The sequence below is a fragment of the Tauraco erythrolophus genome, chromosome 19, assembly GCF_009769465.1.
Source record: "Tauraco erythrolophus isolate bTauEry1 chromosome 19, bTauEry1.pri, whole genome shotgun sequence".
Lineage (NCBI taxonomy): Eukaryota > Metazoa > Chordata > Aves > Musophagiformes > Musophagidae > Tauraco > Tauraco erythrolophus.
In genome coordinates, this window is record NC_141483.1 from 2,113,074 (window position 1) to 2,130,816 (window position 17,743).

Here is a 17,743-nt window from a genome sequence, read left to right on the forward strand (position 1 = left end):
TGATCATCTCTGCGCTGGTGGAGATGATTAATTAGAAGCAGAGAGGAGCCCTGCTTAATTACCCCCCGCTCCATAATGCAAAGGGCACGGGGGGGTGGCACGGGGGGGCTTTGCAGTGGGGGACAGTGGTGTCAGCCTCAGCTGGGTGAGGGGTGTCCCCGTGCTGCGTTTCGGATGATGGTGGGATGGGTGATGGTGGTGGGATGGGTGATGGTGGGGGGGACACACTGGGGGGTCAGGAGGTGGGGGAACATGTGGCCAAAGCACCTCTCCGAGCCCCGCAAAGCGTTCGCATGGCTTCACGGGCGCGTAACGTGGCGAAGCTTCTTGCTGGGGGGTTTGGTGGTTTTTATTTTGGGGAGGGGGGGGGGATGCGGTGGTGGGGTGGGGATGGCGTGGCTCGCGCCGCGCCGCATGGCCTTATCTATGTGCTCTGTTGCAGGCGGCAGCCTCTCCAAGCAGGATTGGACCATCCAGTGGCCCACGACGGAGCCGGGGAAGGAGAACAGCCCCGGGTGCCAGGCGGAGCCGGGGCCGTGGGGCAGGACTCACCTCTCGCCAAGCCCCAAGGTGCAGCCCCGCTGCGGGCAGCACCACTGCCCCGCGGGCTCTCCCCGCGGCCCCACGTACACCCACGTGGACCGGTTGACTGTGGAGGGTCACCCGGGGCTCTGCCCGCCCGTGGAATCCGGCCACCGCTCCCTGCCACCCTCCCCGCGCCAGCGCCACGGCGCCCACACCCCGCCGCGCACCCCCAACATCGTGACCACCGCCACGCCGCCGGGAACGCCGCCGCTGCGACGGAGGAATAAACTGAAGCCCCCCGGGACCCCCCCGCCCTCCTCGCGCAAACTGATCCATCTCATCCCCGGCTTCACCGCGCTGCACCGCAGCAAATCCCACGAGTTCCAGCTGGGGCATCGCGTGGACGAGGCGCACACCCCCAAGTAAGCGGGTGCCCCGGGGGTGCCAGTGCGCGGCGGGGTGATGAACCCCGTCCCAGCTCCTTTGGGAAAGTGCTCTGGTCCCTGAATATCGGGGCGCGGGGGATGCTGCCGGGACGGTGGCTGCGTTGCTCTCCTGGGACCTCGTTTTTGGGAGCGTGGGGTGGGTGGGGAGCAGTGAGGGGCTCCGGGGCTGCCGCTCGGCAAAGCCTCCTCGTGCCGGAGCGTGGTCCAGCTGGGATGGACGGGGGGATTTTGCTGCTGCAGCGGTCAGAAGAGCTGTGTGTGTGTGCGAGCGAGCGCGAGATGGGGTGAATCATGAATTCCAGCTGAAATATGGATGTTTGATATACCATGCTCTGGAGACCTCCCCACTATCTTTTCTGTCCCTGCTGGGGTTCGCTGGAGGCTCTTCATCCCTGGCTGTGCCACAGCTCCTTCCCACCGCTCTCACTCTGCGGCTCGGGTGCCGGCAGAGGCTGCTGCTGCGCAGGGAAAGGGCTCCCCGTCACCAGCACGTTCCCTCTCCATCTGCTTTGGACCTTTTTGGTGGCCGTGCTCTGAAAGCCCTTGTGCTGCCTCGGCGTGGGGTGGCAGAAGGGACCGGTGGCCACCTCGAGGCATCATCTCTTCTCCCCGAGGATGTGTCGGGGTGGAGCACGGCTGATCCCTGCTGGTCTCCCGAATCAGGAGCCCTGGATCAAACCGCACCGCTTGTCCTCAAATTTGGTGTTCTTAGAAAAATAAGACCACGCCAGAGTCCTGCGAGCGTTGTGGTGGGAGCAGAGGAATGCCTGGGTGCCCTGACATGGTGACGCAGACCCTCCTGCCCTGCCCCGAACTTTCGGTCTCTAAAGGCTTTTAGCTTCTGGAAATTAATTTATTTCAACTGAACGATGTTTCTTGTAAGGCTGCCCTTCCCCTCATCCTTAGGCACCTGGAAGTCATATTTGCTTTGGTCTATCGTAGAACGGTTTGGGTTGGAAGGGACCTTCAAGACCATCTTGTTCCAACCCCCCTGCTATGGGCAGGGACACCTTCCACTACACCAGGTTGCTCCAAGCCTCATCCAACCTTGTCCCTAAGGAGCATGACCATGTTTGCAGGAGCAAAGCCCGAGCGCCCAGCCTGTCTCCTCTCGCCCTTTTATTCGCGTTTCAGCATCCGATCCAAGCTCTGCCCTTCGGCAACCCAACGGGTCTCACCGAGGGCAAAGGGTCCCTGAGCCATTTGATCCCCACCATGGTCATCACACACTCTGGGTCATCCCGATATGGATCTGGGGTGAGGTTTGGCCACGGATGTCCAGACTGTGTTCCAGCAAACCCCCTGGGCCAACTGGAGATGGGATGCCTTGACTTTTGACAAGGGCGTGTAGTGACAGGACACGGGGCAATGGCTTTAAACTGAAAGAGGGGAGATTTTGATTAGATCTAAGGAAGAAATTCTTCCCTCTGAGGGTGGTGAGGCACTGGCACAGGTTGCCCAGAGAAGCTGTGGCTGCCCCATCCCTGAAAGTGTTCAAGGCTAGGTTGGATGAGGCTTTGGACAACCTGGTGTAGTGGAAGGTGTCCCTGCCCATGGCAGGGGGCTTGGAACTGCGTGATCTTGAAGGTCCCTCCCAACCCAAGCCATTCCATAATTCTATGACTTTCCTGCGAGGATGAAGAGCAGGACAGGGCGTGGAGAAGGAAATGATAAATAGGTTTGCATGAGCTTGGTCACGTCCCCTCTCCCTTCATCGGATTCTGCTTTCCTTCGGTCCCTGCCCAGCCACGTCCCGTTTGCCCACAGGCTCTGGTGCTCCCCATCCTGGCGGTGCTGGGCCACCTTCGGTGATGCAACTTTAACTGATGGTCAGTGAACTACTATAGGGAAGAGAGCGCCGATATGAACGGGGCTCCGTCGCACCGGCGTCCTGCTGGGGGTTCGTCGTGGCCGTGCGGAAGGACCCAGGCTGCCGAAAGCTGCTCGGAGAACTGGGGAGGTTAATTTTCTCTAATGGCACGTAATGATTTTTCAGGAGGCAATGGCTAAATCCTGCTTGCTAATCCCATTAGTGTTTCGGGACAGTAATTAGTGCATTAAAGAGGCAGCTGCTTCTTTTTCCCCCCTTTTTCTCTCGCAGAGATGTGCTGAAGTTTGAGCTGTTTATTAGCCTGAATGCGGTGGCAAACGCTTTGCCTGGCATGGAGAAAAAGTGGCTTTTTTTTGGCTATTATCAGCTAATTCCTATTTTCTGGCAGTGTCCGTGCAGTGCACATGGATTGTAGGGTAGGGGTTCTTTTTCAGTGTCATAACTTCTGGTTTCCTCCTGACCTCAAACATGCAATGGAGCTCATCCCTGAAAAATTATTTCAAGCCTTCTCTGATCAGTCCCTTCTGGTTTGAGTTGTGCCAGTGGACTCTTGGTTTCCTTCAGATCATGGCTTTTTGTTCCCTGTATTGTGTCCTGGCATGGAAAGAGGTTCTAGACCCTGGAGAGCTGCTGGTCTGAGGACACTGCTGGGGACCCCAAGTGCTGGGTGGGATCTCCTGGGGTGATTTTGGGTCTAGATTTACCCCCACCCTGCCTCTTTGCAGACCGCTTGCTGGTGGGACCCATCTGAGACCTCCCAAGAGGGAGGCTGAGGTCCCTCAGGCTGATTTGTCTCCTCACCTGGCATCTCAGGATGGGATGAAACGGGCTCCCCCCATGAGGTGTGGGTCAGTATGGATGGAGGGAAGCTGTTGGGGTGCTGCAGAGCTGCCCCCACATATTTTTCCCTCTCAGTGTGGGTACAAAAGTAAACCACCACCATATATCTGGGAGAGCAAGGACCAGGTCCTCTCTGGAGCAAGGCCACCACGTACCACTTGACTCTTGATGACAGCTCATAAGTTGGCTTGCGTTTTGTGTTTCGGAATTTATTTCTGAGATTTAATCCATTGTTTTTATATCCTGAAATCTTCTGAAGCAGGGGTTAATTTTTTTTGAGCTTACAGCCTCAAATTTTCCTGCATGGAGCCTCCAGCTGTTGACCGTAACTCTGGGGTATGGAACATTACTCCTAAAAAGATCCCCTGGCTTCCATAAATCCACAATCCATAAACATCTCATGAGTGGTCTCGAAACGGAAACAAAACATTTAGAGTGGTTGATAACATAATGCTCATTTAATACCTCATGAATTCCACGGACCATTTAAATCTTTCATGGATAGTTAATGATTATTCATCAGCAAGGAGTCAGAAAAAAAAAACAAACTCTGAATGGAAGGTCTTAAAAACGCATTAGTTGGGGAACAAAAGTCAAGCTAGTTAAGAGCGAGCTCAGGAGCATGTGTTAACCCTTGGAAGGGTGCGTTTGGAATAGGCCTCTGGAGACAAGATCTGCCCTGGGTGTCCTGCCCCAAAGCGGTGGTTGGGTGGTCTTCATCTTTAGACCCAAGCGAAGGGAGGGGTGAGCCCAAAACCTCATCCACTTCCCAGTGGAGGTTCCTTTTGCCACTCAGGTGTCTGGCCAAGTTGATGAACTCCATGGCCTTCAAAGAGTAGCCTCCGGCAGGCAGCTGGGAAGGAGGGTCAGATCGTATTGACAGTGAATTAGAGCAGCATGACCTGACAGAGCTGAGCCCCGGGAGAAACGCTGAACTCTTCTGAGGTCTAACGTGAAGCAGCTGCTGGAGATGATGTGGAGTTTTTGTGGTGTTCCTAAGTCAGGTTTGGGCTGGGAGGAGGCTCCTCCGGCTTACGGCAGCTTTATTTTAGGTACGTTTTCAGTGAAGTCTCCTTATCCTGCGTCGTTGCAATCACATTTGAGGTGTGGATGCAGAGCGGGTTAGGTGTTCTGGTGGAAAAGGCTGTTTATCCAAAGCCTTATGATGGTCATCTTCTTTGCCTTTAGCTTTGTTGACACTGAGGTTGATTTTTGGTACTGTTTTACAAAATCAGGAGGAGGATATCGTGGATGGATGATGTCAGACGTGAAGTGATCTGGTGATAAAGCACGTACCCATTTTCTTTCTTTCCTCTTCCCTTGTTTTATTTCCAACTCTGAACCAACTCTTTGACACTTTCTCTGTCATGGGGTTGTTTTTTTCTGATCCATGTAACAGAGGAAGCTCTAAGAACAGGGCATCTCCTGCAGGATTTGGCCAAGTCTAGTGTAGGACCCTACTTGGAGCATCTAGGCAGAGAGGTGGAAGACTGAGCCGTAGACTTGCAGAAACCTGGGACCAGAGGTCTTCTCCACTGTCCGCTGCAGCCTGCGGTTAGACGGTCCCTGAGTTAATCATCTACACTGGTCTTAAATGCTACTGAGTGACAGGTCGTTTATTCTGCTGCTCTGCAACCTTTACAATAATGATGCTTTCCCTTGTATCAATTCCGATCAACGCTTCTACCAGGTAGATCAATTCTTTGATATTCTGCATGAGCTGGTTTGACAGAGTGGCATTGAGATAGCCCTTGTGCCTGGTGTCTCTCCGGCGTTTCCCAGGCTTGCAAAGGCAGGTGGGCTCTTGGCGTTGGGGCTGAGCAAGAGATTGATGTTTGCAGAGCAGGTGGGAGGCAGCGGGACACTACCAACATGTGCAAATAATCCGTGTGCAGCATCTTCAGCCTTGTGTTACTCCTCCTGTTTGGTGTCTGAAAACATAGAGACCTGCCTGGTGCTTCTGCGAGGGGGAGAGTGTTGAAGCGAAGGAATTTGGGGAGCAAGACCAGCAGCATCTCTTCTCCGTGTTTCCAAATCATCTTTCTGATTAATCTTGGTGCCTTTGATGGTGAGTCAGGCCTGTGGAGTTTTGCACAGGTGCTGGACTGTCTCCAGCTCGCTCAAAGTATGGTCTGCACACCACGTCTTGACAGTGATGGGTAGCCTCCGTATCCAACTGGCTCTCTGCTGCAATTATCCCGCTGCTCTGGGCCGCCGTTTTCCTTAGGTACGTCATTAATGTTAATTACCGCTGTGGTGTTCCATCAAGAGGAGCAGGAGCTTTACCATGCTTGGAGGAGAAACTTTTCACCGTGTCCTTTAATGAGAAGTTGAGCCTCCTTGCGCCACTTAGAAAACGGAGAGTGTGATTATGAATTTGGATAAGGATTAACATCTCGGGGGGAGTGGGGGTGGTGAGAGGTGGCAGAGGTCTCCTGCTGCTGGCACTGCTGCCTGATTTGCTGCCTCCACGGTGTCCACGCGGGAGGGGAGGGCATGGGGAGGGCGGGTGCTGTGGGCAATGTCCCAGGGTGGTGGCCAAGAGATGGATTGACCGCTGTTGGTCATGATAGGAGGACATGCATGAGCTCTTCTCAGCTCTCTCTTCCAGCCGTAGCTATGCAGCAAAGACGTGAAGCAGCTCCTCAGTCCTCTTCTTTGTGGCCCAAGAGGTTGGTGAGCAAGTTTCATCAGCATCCTGCAAGCCCCTACTGACCCACTGCTCCAGCCAGCCCAACACCCAAGCAGGTGGTGGGTTGGCCAAATGCTCCGGTGGCTTCGTTGGCAATAATGAAATGAAAACCGAGAAGGCAGGGAGAGCAAACTTCCCAAAAAGCCACGAGGCTGGTCTGACTTTCTTCTTTCAATTAACGAGCTGCCCAAGCCCACCATGCATTGGCGACCTCAGATCCAGGGACAACCTGCAAGCAAACCCCAGACAAAAAATTGCCCCACACCTCTTCTGAGATGGAAGGTTTGCAGAGCTGTAGTGAGTGTAGTGAACCTCCACCTCAGGGCTTTTCAGCCATGGATGGTCTGTCCTTTTCCCACCAGTGGTGTAATTTTTGGAGAATTGCCTCCCAAAACAGGTCCGGGTGTGCGCATGGGTGCCTGGGCCACGCGGGTGTTGCTCTTCTCGTGGTAATGCAGGTGGTGGAGGCAAGTGCTGGAGTTGATCACACCCCTTTTCTTAGTTGAGTTTCACAAGCATGGAGATGGTGGTGGCTGGGAAATGGAGTCTTATACTGATGGAGAGCTCTGTGGTCTTCAAGCCACTCATTCCTCTCCTGTGAAGACAGGCTGAGAGAGCTGGGGTTGTTCAGCCTGGAGAAGGTTCCAGGAAGACCTTATTGTGGCCTTTCAGTACTTCAAGGGGGCTCATAAGAAAGATGAGGACAGACTTTTTAGTAGGGCCTGTTGTGATAGAACAAGAGGTAATGGCTTTAAACTGAAAGAGAGTAGATTCAGAGTAGATCTAAGGAAGAATTTTTTTATGATGAGGGTGGTGAGACACTGACACAGGTTTTCCAGAGAGGTGGTAGATGCCTCGTCCCTGGAAATACTGAAGGTCAGGTTGGATGGGGCCCTGAGCAACCTAATCTAGTGGAAGATGTCCCTGCCCATGGCAGGGAGGTTGGACTAGATGATCTTGAAGGTCTCTTCCAGCCCAAACCGTTCTGTGAATCTATGATTTGGTGGGGGGGTAAAAAACGCCCGGAGTTGGCCCACCTGGCTGAGGTTGTGTTGTGTAGGGATGGAGAAACCCACTCCTGTGGGTGCAAATGAGGGACACGCCGGGGCTGGACCGCTGCGGAAATGGCTCCAGCAAAAGGAGACTCAACCGCACCATCGTTGGTGGTGCTCATCCACCCCCGCCCTTGTGTGTCCCTCAAAGAAACGTAACGGTGGAAACGAAGAAAACAGAAGGGGCTTAATGAGAAACAGGACCTGCTTCAGGATCCTGGCAATTAGCTCCTTGAGCTCCTTCCACGCAGCAGCCTGCGTCTGCTCCGACCGTCGTTCCTGCTGCCCTCCCGCAGCACCGTCTCGTGGGTGCCCGGATCCCGGGAGAGAGGGAAAAAAACCAACCACCCTTGTTTGGCTCGAGCTCCCTTCAAAGAATTTCCCAGCTTTATAATTTGCAGCTGTAATAAAAAGTTGTGCTTTGTGCTACGAAAAGAGAATAATAGATCAGTAAGACTGGAAACCTTCAAATTCAGCCATCCAGGAAAGCAGGGACAAGCGCTTGGATAAATATTTAACTGTCGAGGCTTTGATATGAAGAACCTGCTTTTCCTCTGGCCACAGGAGGAGGGGGGTTTGTTGCTTCTTACAGTAATGAGGAAGATAAATGTAACATCTGGTGGATATTCTCTATTTATTTCTTGTTTTTTTTTTTTTTAATATCAAGCATGTATTGCGCAGAGCGGGTTCGGATCTGGGTGTAGAATCAAGAAATTGCCTCTCTCCAGGCAGGTTCAAATAACCCACTGGTTTTACTTGTGTGTTTGCCTCGAGCCCTGAAAACACTCCGGTGGCTGGTGCCATCCTTGCCGCGCGGGGAGGGACGCGCGGCGGCGCTGGGCGCGGGTGCCATGCACGAAGGTCGACCTGGTGTCTCCTTTGCTGGCTCTGATGGCTCCAACCACCGTAGTTTTGCTCCAAACTCCCCAAGCCTGTTGGTTCGGGGATGCTCATGCTGGGAAATCGCCTGGATTTTTGGGGGGTTTTGGGGAAACCTTGAAGGGAAGAGTTGGGTTTCGCCAGCCGCGTGCCAAGACGGGAACCCAACAGGAAGGGAACACAAGTGGCGGCTCTTCTTGTGTTGAAAATGTGTTGAGTTCCCTCTTTTTTGGTTTTTTTTTCGGCATTGCACATGGATGGTGTTTGCTGGGGCTGGAGACGGCGCTGGGCAGAGCCTCGCAGGCTGCCAAGGCGCGGGGGAGAAAGCACTTTACCTTTTCCTTCCCCTGATTTAATACGGAATATCGCGCAATTAAGCCAGTCAAGAGGCCGTAAATCTTCTGGACTGAATCCTGAGCGAGGCTGTGCCCTTCAGGCCAGGCACCAGCGATCTTTAATCCTTGGCAGAGAGCTAACTGAAACGCCAAGGAGAGGATTTTTCCTTTTTTTTTTTCCTTTTTTTTTTTTTTTTTCCCCTCTCCCCTTCCCTATTTCCCTTCCTTTAAAAGAAACGCGTTGAGATTGGAGCGTGCTTGAGAGGAGCGAAGTGGTGAATAAAACATCGGCTGGTGCAGTCAGCTGTGGGGCCAGCTCACCTGTTTCACCTAAATTTTATATTTAAACCTCTTTTTGGCTTTTTTTTAATGACAATAATACTGGCAAGTGGGAACACAGACCTGCAGAGCAGGGAGTTATTTACCTGATTTCCATCTTTTTATTGAAGAAGTGGATAAGCAAAGGGCCGTGGGGTCCATGGGGCTGGTTGCCGTGTCCCTTTCGGGATGCTCTATGGGATGGCAGTGGGTCAGCCGTAGCCGAGAGCATCATGGGGCTGACATCCCCATCCAATGGGCTGTTTGCCTTTTTCTCTCGGGCCGTTGCGTCTCCGCTCCCATATAGGTTCCCCCCATGCCCATCCTCATACACTGACTTCCACCTGGCTCATCCCGCTCTTCCAGCCTGCGGATCTCCCCCGATCCACCCTCTCTGCTCGTGCTTTTGCCCAGCACAACTCAGCGCATCCTCTCTGGGTACCTTTCTACGGCGGACCCTATAGCATCCATACCACCCCGCGTCGTGCCGCGAGCCCCTGCCAATCCCTGCCCTCCCGCTGCCTTTCGGCGCACGTCGAGCCTCGCTGGGGCTGAAAGGAGTGACGGGCCCTTTGTCCTGGCTGTCTGCTCGTGTTTGTCAGCGCCTGCTGAAACCCTCTATTTGTTATTTTTGTGGTTTTGGGTTTTTTTTTCCGAAGCCGGTGATAAGCGTTGGGCTGATTCCGCAGAGCAGGCGGGGATGAGCCGTTCAGGCTGGATTGACACCTGAAGGGATTTGCATTAAGTGCTTCAAACTAGCCGGGCTATTTTTTTTTTTTTTTTTTTTTTTTTTTTTTTTGAAAACCATCAGCATATATTTAGCAAATTCTTGCGTGAAATGATGTCCCTGATAGTTGGCACTTACCCGTCTGGGTGGGGAATCGCTCCCAGCAAGCGGCACCGACTTTCCCGAGCATCCGTGTCAGCCTGGTGCTCCTGCAAACGTGGGTTTGGGGGGTCTTTGGGTGGGGGGGTGCTGTGTGTGCCCCCCTCCCCCAAGGAGATGCACAGAGATGGCAAGGATAGAATAAAGGATTTTTTTTGGTGGGGGAACGGTGAGAAGTAACGGAGCAGCCTCCGAGGAGATGCTGGGGAGGGTCTGCAGATCCAGGACAGGGGCTGGCCGAGGTCACCCTGGGGTGTCTCCTAAATTTTGGGGAGCTTCAAGCCTACAGATGGGCTATGTGTGGTCCTCTTTACTCCCCACAAACCCTTTAAAGCCCAAATAAAAAATAACTGGAATATAGCTAACTCCTCATTCCCCCCTGCCCGGAGCTCCGCAGCCTTCCCCGTCTTCTTTATTCTTCCTTGTTTCTTTTTTTTTTTTTTTTTTCTTAAATCCCCTTTTTTTTGCTTCCACTGTCCTCGCCGGCGTTGGGAGCGTGGTGGGGGTGTTAGGGGATACAGCCTGCTCTGCCCATGGGATTTCCACCCTTATCTCTGCTTTCCACCTGAAAACGGGGAGACTTTTCACCTCCCCGAGCGGAAAAAGCCCAATTTCGGAGCGGCTCAGTGCCCACGGAGGAGGGTGGCTTTTGGCGGAGGTTTTTGCAGTGTGGCTCTCCCAAAAAGTGATGGTCATGGCACAAAGCGTGTCCCTCCAAGAGCCCTGAACCCTTTGGGTTTTACCAAAAGTGCCATCGGTATGTTACGGGGATGCGGCTCCAGCACGTCGCCCCCATCCTGCTTCTCCTTCCGTGGCGCAGGAGCACGGCGTGGTCTGAACGGTTGGATTTGATGATCTCCAGGGTCTTTTCCAACCTAAATGATTCTATGAGCCTATGGAATAGCGTTCCCCAAAATAGAGGTCTCAGCAAAACCCCCAGGGGGGACGCCCTGATGGGCGAGGAGGTGCTTCCCAGCAGGACGGTCGTGGCTGCTGCTTTGTCCCGGAATCGGTGGTCGTGGCCTCGGGGTTTGCGGAGAAGGAAAGGAACAGCGTTGCCTCTTGGGATGCCTTTGCAGCTCCTTGTTTGTGCCCTCTGCCTCTTCCAGGACTTGTCCTCCTCCAGATTTTGCATTTTTTTGCCGTTTCTACCTTCCCATCGCCTTCGCTGGAGGCTGGGGCAGAGGTTTGCTCCATGGGTGCAACACCTGGCTGCACGTGGTGCTGGGACACCCACTGCTGAGTCGGGGCTGAAACCAGCGGGAAGCTGTTGAGGAGACAACCGTGTCCCCTGTGACCGGCCACGTCCTGGCTCCCCGTGGTCGCCGTGGGCTCGGTGGCCGTATCCTGCTCCAGCGCTGCCGTCCCACAGAGCGACAAGCTGCCAGCTCAGGCTGTTTGAGCAGGACCCAAAGTTTGCAGCAGGGCACCTTGTGCCCACCTAGAGAGGTGAAGGTGCAAGTTTGGTCCCTGTCCCCAGTACCCCATGCCAGGGGACGTGCCAGGGTGAGGATGCTCTGGCTGCAGCATCCCACCCCCCTCCCTGTCCTTGGGGACAGGGCACGGAGTCCAGGCCATGGCGAGCCCCTCGCCTGTCGCCCGCTCAGATCATGGTGTTTGTGTCTGTTTATGATTTTTTTTGTTTTCTTTTTTTTCTTCCCTTTTTTTTCTTCTTTTTCCTGGAGAAACCAGGAGAGAGAAAAATCTCTCTCTGTCCAAAATCACTCATCCTTCCTAATAATGAGAGCTGTCACCAGCCCTGCTTGGCGAGGAAATGATGCTCGCAGTAAATATTTGGTCTGGAACTGATTTATGGCTGGATAAAAAGAGAAAGAAAAAAAAGAGAGATTAGTGGCTAATCGCCGTGTTGCAGGAAGTGCTTTGGGGCCGGGTGTGCGGGGCATGGGGGCCGTGCCCTCACCAGGGGTTTTGGTGGAGATGCCGCGGTCATGCCGCTGCGTTGGGATCGAATGGCAGCGGTGGAGGGGTCGGACCAGCTCCAGGGGTACCGGCTTCTCCTCCCCTTGGCACTTTGCAGATTGGCTTGAAGGAGCGAGGGGCTTAGGGTGGGGGCAGCTCGGGTGCCCCCTGCCCTGGCAGGGTGCTGAGCGGCACCAGCAGCGGGGCTGGTGCGTCGCACCCCCGTGGGCTCCGAGGCGGGATGGTGGAGGTGCCCACCCGCCCCGTCCCTGAGCCCAGCGCACCCGGAGGACTCGCTCCAGCCGCCCCAACGGCAGCAGCAGCTTTTCCTGTGCGAGGAAACAATTAGCTTATTAGAGAGTGGTTTAATTTTCCTCTGCTCAAGGGTGCTGGTGAGCGTGGCACTGCCATGGCCAGATGCCCCTGGGCACTGCTGGCACCTGGAGCGGTGGGAGACACTGACCCTGGGCAGGACGGCTCTCGGCCGCGGCAGGAGCCAGTGTCCGAGCTCGGGTACGTCACCGGTTGACGTTACTGGGATGATGGTGACAGAGCAGGACCTGGTGCCCGCGGGCAAGCGTGGAGGTGTTTGCTGCTGGACACAAAGAAATTTGGGTTTATACTTCCCTGATTCCTGCTGCAATAGGGCTCACGGCATTTTCCAGCGCTGGTTCGGCGTCGGGGCTCTGAGTTTAGGGGTGTTGGGGAGGTGCTGTGATTTGCTCCCCTCCCTCTCTGCTCCCACATTGAGTTTTGGGTTTTTTTTGCTGAATTCTAACAATAATACCCAGGAACCGAGGGCAGCAGGTTGAATTAAAAGCTGTCACTCTGTGGTGCGTCCATGTTAACCGTGTCCCCCGCGAGGAAACCAGCTCCAGCCGTCCGCGAGCTGCGTTGCTGGGAAGGTCCGTGGTGGTCTTGAGCTCTGTGCTTGGATGGGGGGGGGGGTGTCTCTGCCCCAAATCCTCCAAAAAGGCTGAGCCACTTTTCCTGGAGGCTGCTTCGGGGCAGGGCAGCCGATGCCGCTCTCCGCCGTGCGGTATCGCGACGAGCTGTGTCCCGGGTTTCTGTCGGGGCTGCGGTGCCGCGCTCCGCTGCAGCCCACCCCTTGGCTGGACTCGATTCCCCAACTTGGGCCCTAGAACAGCTGTAGGTGACATTAAACAACATTAGAATCGAGCAGTCTGAATCCACTCTGTGATCCCTCCGTGCCTCAGTTTCCCTCGTTTGAAGCAGGGCTGGTAGTAACGGCTGGTGTTTAGGGATGCGGACGAGCTCTGGGTGATGGATTCCTTCGGGAGCAGGACTGACCCCGTGCTGGCAGCCTCTGAGCTGATCTAATCATGACATCGCTGATGGGGCGACGTGGCGTCTCTCCGTGTGAGCAGCCGTCCTACAGGTGCCACCGCTCTCCCCTCTGCATCCGGGAGCAAATCTCCCCCCTTAGTTTCTTGCCTTTCACTTTTTTCTCCCTTTTTTTTTTTTCCTCCTCCTTCCTTCCTTCCAGAGTCAAGAAGAAGAACAAGCCCTTGAACCTCAAGATCCACAACAGCGTGGGAAGCTGCGAGAACATCCCGGCGCAGCGCTCCCCGCTCCTCTCCGAGCGCTCCCTGCGCTCCTTCTTCGTGGGGTACCCACCTTTCCTCCCCTCCACCCCTCCTGTCCACACCGAAGCCACCTTCTCAGCAAGTAAGTCCTGGTGCCACCTTTACCCCACCCCTCCCCAAGTAAGTCCTGGTCCCCCTTCCGTGGGGTGGGTGATGGTTGATGCTGAGCAGAGGACGTGACCGCGGGGACCTGTGCATGGATGGTCTGGAGGATGTTGGTTGAGTGTTGGGCAGCTGTCGTGCGGGTGCCTCGCGTTGGTGTTTAGGGATACATGGGTGCTTCTGGGTGAATATAAGCCTGGAGGCTTCAATATATATGTCTGTATGTGTATAAAATCACTGTCATATTGAATATTGATTTATGCAAATGGGTAAGGAACCTGGACAGGCTGGAGAGGTGGGCCTGTGCAAACCTCATGAAGTTCAACAAGGCCAAGTGCAAGGTCCTGCACGTGGGTCAGGGCAATCCCAAGCACAAGGACAGGCTGGGTGGAGAAATGGATTGAGAGCAGCCCTGAGGAGAAGGACTTGGGAATGCTGGTGGATGAGAAGCTCAACATGAGCCAGAACCATGCCCTGGCAGCCCAGAAAGCCAACTGTGTCCTGGGCTGCATCCAGAGCAGCGTGGGCAGCAGGTCAGGGAGGGGATTCTGCCCCTCTGCTCTGCTCTTGTGAGACCCCCCCTGCAGTGCTGTGTTCAGCTCTGGGGTCCCCAACACCAGAACGACATGGAGCTGCTGGACCATGTCCAGAGGAGGCCATGAAGATGGTCCAAGGACTGGAGCACCTCTGCTATGGAGACAGACTGAGAGTTGGGGCTGTTCAGCCTGGAGAAGAGAAGGCTCTGGGGAGAACTACCAGCAGCCTTCCAGTGCCTAAAGGGGCTACAGGAAAGCTGGAGAGGGGCTTTGGGCAAGGGCCTGTAGTGACAGGACACGGGGCGATGGCTTTGAACTGAAAGAGGGGAGATTTCAATGGATACAGGAAGAAATTCTTCCCTCTGAGGGTGGTGAGGCACTGGCACAGGTTGCCCAGAGAGGTTGTGGCTGCCCCATCCCTGGAAGTGTTCAAGGCCAGGTTGGATGAGGCTTTGAGCAACCTGGTGTAGCGGAGGGTGTCCCTGCCCATGGCAGGGGGGTTGGAACTAGATGATCTTTGAGGTCCCTTCCAACCCAAACCGCTCTGTGGTTCTATGACTCCATGACATGCTCTATGATACACTCCTGTATCGCGATAACACGGTGCAGGAGGGTGGCTGCTGTCATTTGGAAAAGCCGTGAGCCTTTCCGTGCTGCCTGGGTTGGTGACTCCGGCTGGCTGTCACCTGAGAGTGACTTTCCCAAGGGCTCCGTGGTAAATCCAGCCGTGGGTCAAGGAGGTGGCTCCCAGACCTCTCCTGCTCGCCGCGTTTCCAGCCATCCCGGAGCCTGGGCTGAAGCTCGCCCGATGCAGACGGGTCTGGCGCAAACCCCACGGGCCATGATCCCAGCAGCCGGGCCCTATCCTGCCCGGGGGGCTGCCTGGGGCGATTTCCCTTCTTCCAGGAGATGCTGGTGGTGGGACTCGATGGGTTTGGGCCAATGAGCTCACCTGGAGCGTTGCTGCCAGCTGGGGAGAAGCAGCCTGACCCTTATTTCGGGGTCAGGAGCCATTTCTGGCATCTTTTCACTCCCTTTCCTTTGGCTTTGGGGCCAGCAGGACCTGGCAGGCGACGTTATTCCTAGAGACATCTGACTACCTGACTCTCTGGCCCAGCGCCGGGAGCGAGGGATATTTTTCCATCCCTCTTCCCCCCACGGCATCGGCCGAGTCCAACTCACCGCCCAGAATGATGAGGACTAACGGAGCAGAAACCAAGATGTAGACCCCGTCCTCAGCACCCCCCTCCGTGTCCCGGTGTGGTGCGGTTCCCTGCCATGGCGGGGTTGGATTCCATCCCGCGGCACGATTCCCTGATGGAACGTGGCATTGCGGGAACGTGACGCGATGCGAAGCGACGGGCTGTGGAGCGACCAACGCTGCCGCAGAGGTGTCTCTTCTCGTTTCCCTCGGCCATCCCAACTTTCCCAGCTCCTGTGTTTGGTTTCTGGGCTTAGACGTGGAAATAGGGACCGGTTGATCCCTGTTGGGAGATTTTGAGTGTCAGCGAAACCGTTTGGTCCTTGCAGGATCAGCGTACCCGGCGCTTGGTGACCCTCCGACCTGGGGACCTGTAGAGAAAATTTGATGGGAGGCAAAAAAAAAAATCCCCCTAGATGGTAGTTTTTTTAGCTCTCTCGTGTTCTTTCATCAGTTCCGTACTGGTGGCTTCGTCCTCCAGCTGCGTCCCGGGTTTCTGTCTGCTTCCACGTTTTTTTCCGGTTGGCGACCCTGCGGGAAGAGTAGCCGCATCCTGCACCTCGCGGGGAGGAGACAAGTTATGCCAAGCCGTGCAGAGATGCATTTCTTTGTGGGGAGAAGAAGATATCTCAGCAGCTTTCCCCATGCCCGATGTTGCCTTTATGGGACCTTGGTGGCATTCCCCAGCTCCGGCGCACGGTGCTTTGCGTGTGTTCGGGTCCCCTGCTCTCATCTTGCTGCTGTTCCCGCTGGTCCAAAGTACCAGGACTTGTAGGTCCTACAAGAAGGGCTGGTCGTGGTCTGGGGGAGTCACACCTCACCCCCTCTCCTGGGGTGCTGCTATTTCTCCTTGCCTTTTAAGTGCAATGGGTTTCCGATGCGCTGCTGGATGAGCTCCACGGGGCTCACCACGGCTGTGAGCCGCTGCATTGCGCCCACCCCACATCCCAAGGACCTCCCTGTCCCCATCCCCATCCTTGAAGCATCCTTGCAGTTTGGCAGCCAAGTTGTCCCTGATATCCCACCCCTATGACCGTAGGCACCTAAGCTTTTAAAAAGGAAAATGCCTCAGGTCAGATGAGGCTTTGAGCAGCCTGGTCTCGTGGAAGGTGTCCCTGCCCATGGCAGGGGGTTGGAACTGGATGATCTTGAAGGTCCCTTCCAACCCAAACCGTTCTATGATTCTGTGATGATTCTGTGATTCTTCCCTCTTGTGGGATCAGCACGGCTGATCCACGCTCTGGATTGATGGGGAATACACTTCCCTACGACACTGAAAAGAAAAAATGTTGATGCCATCGGATTGAGGTGCGGGAGAGGAGCCTGGCGAGCCGTGGGCGAGCACCCGCTCTCCCCAGCCCTCTCTCCGTGATCCCTATTCAACAGCCACCGCATCTGGCTGCTCGTGGCCGGAGCACGCACCCATCTGCGTCACCTCTGCTCCGGGTCGGATGCAGGTTTGGATGCTTCTCCCTTATTTTTAACAGCCAATTTGCCCTGAGTGGGAAGAGGATTTTGCGGACATGGAGCAAGAGCGCAAGGCTGAAGGAGCCTCTTTCTCCTGCAGCGCAAATCTTGCTGGAGGGGGCAAAGTCCCCTTCACCCTGGGCCAGGATCTTCATGACTTTTGGTTTTGAATGGAAATTTTTGCTTAGCAGCCCTTGGAGGGGGAAAGTAAAGACTCTTGGGGCCCCCTTGAAGTCTAGCGTGGCCCTGAAGTAGCCCAGCCCTATGGCTGAGGGACAGGACAGGAGATGGTTCGTCTGGCTCCATCCAGGACTCTCTCGTAGTTCGTCTGGTGAACCAGTGACCACCAGAGACTTGTTGTTACTTTGAAGTAGGATTTAGGACTCAACACCCCATGACTTGGCTACAAGCACCCAGAAATCAAGTTGGATCTTCTCCTTTTTATTGTAAAGGCTTATGTCTCATAAGTCCTCTTTGCGTCTCCGTTATCTGGGTGTCCTGGAGGCAGCTGGCGTCACTCCAGGGCTGTGACCTCTGCCTGTCCTCTCCTTGCTGAAAGGCCAGCAGAGCACTGTCACCTGCTCAATGGTCTCCAGGATGGGCCAACAATAGTCCTTTCCATCCTTGACTATTTAAAACAAAAACGGGGGTGGAAGGAAGGACAGAAAAGACTGCGTGTAACTTCGCTGTGCTGGGACATCAAAATGAGCAGCCAGGCAAAGCTGCTGTCCAACCCTACAGAAGGAAAGGAGCAGCCAACGCAACCCAACCCAAGTCCTTGTGTGCACCAGGAGAGAAAACCCCGTTGTCTCTCCCCAGTGGCCCATGGACTGAAGCTCTGTGTGAGGCTTCTTCATGCAGGGATGTTGCTGAACATCTTCCTGCAGTGCACAGCGGAGAGGGTCCTTCTGCGGCCTGAGAGCAAGATAAGAGCCGTGGAGCATCTCCTGGTACATGGAGTTATGAGCAGTGACCCCTCAAAACCTTTATCTTGTTCCTCGAGAGCTGATCATGGCTGTTCCAAGGTGGCCTCCGGTGATGCCCGCCTTCCCTCTCCTCAGCTCCCAGCTGGGTACGTCAGTTCTTTTGCATCCACAGTTGCCTTT

The 17,743-nt window shown here is 55.0% G+C and overlaps 1 protein-coding gene across 1 annotated transcript in view; it reads left to right on the forward strand.

Moving 5' to 3' along the window:
• The first annotated feature begins 390 nt into the window (after positions 1 to 390).
• KSR2 (kinase suppressor of ras 2) overlaps positions 391 to 17,743 on the forward strand; it is a 61,439-nt gene continuing 44,086 nt past the window's right edge. Inside the window, exons 1-2 of the mRNA XM_086623717.1 lie at positions 391 to 947; positions 13,232 to 13,413. Coding sequence (XP_086479843.1) covers positions 391 to 947; positions 13,232 to 13,413 — 739 coding nt within the window. The remainder of the gene's footprint in view (positions 948 to 13,231; positions 13,414 to 17,743) is intronic.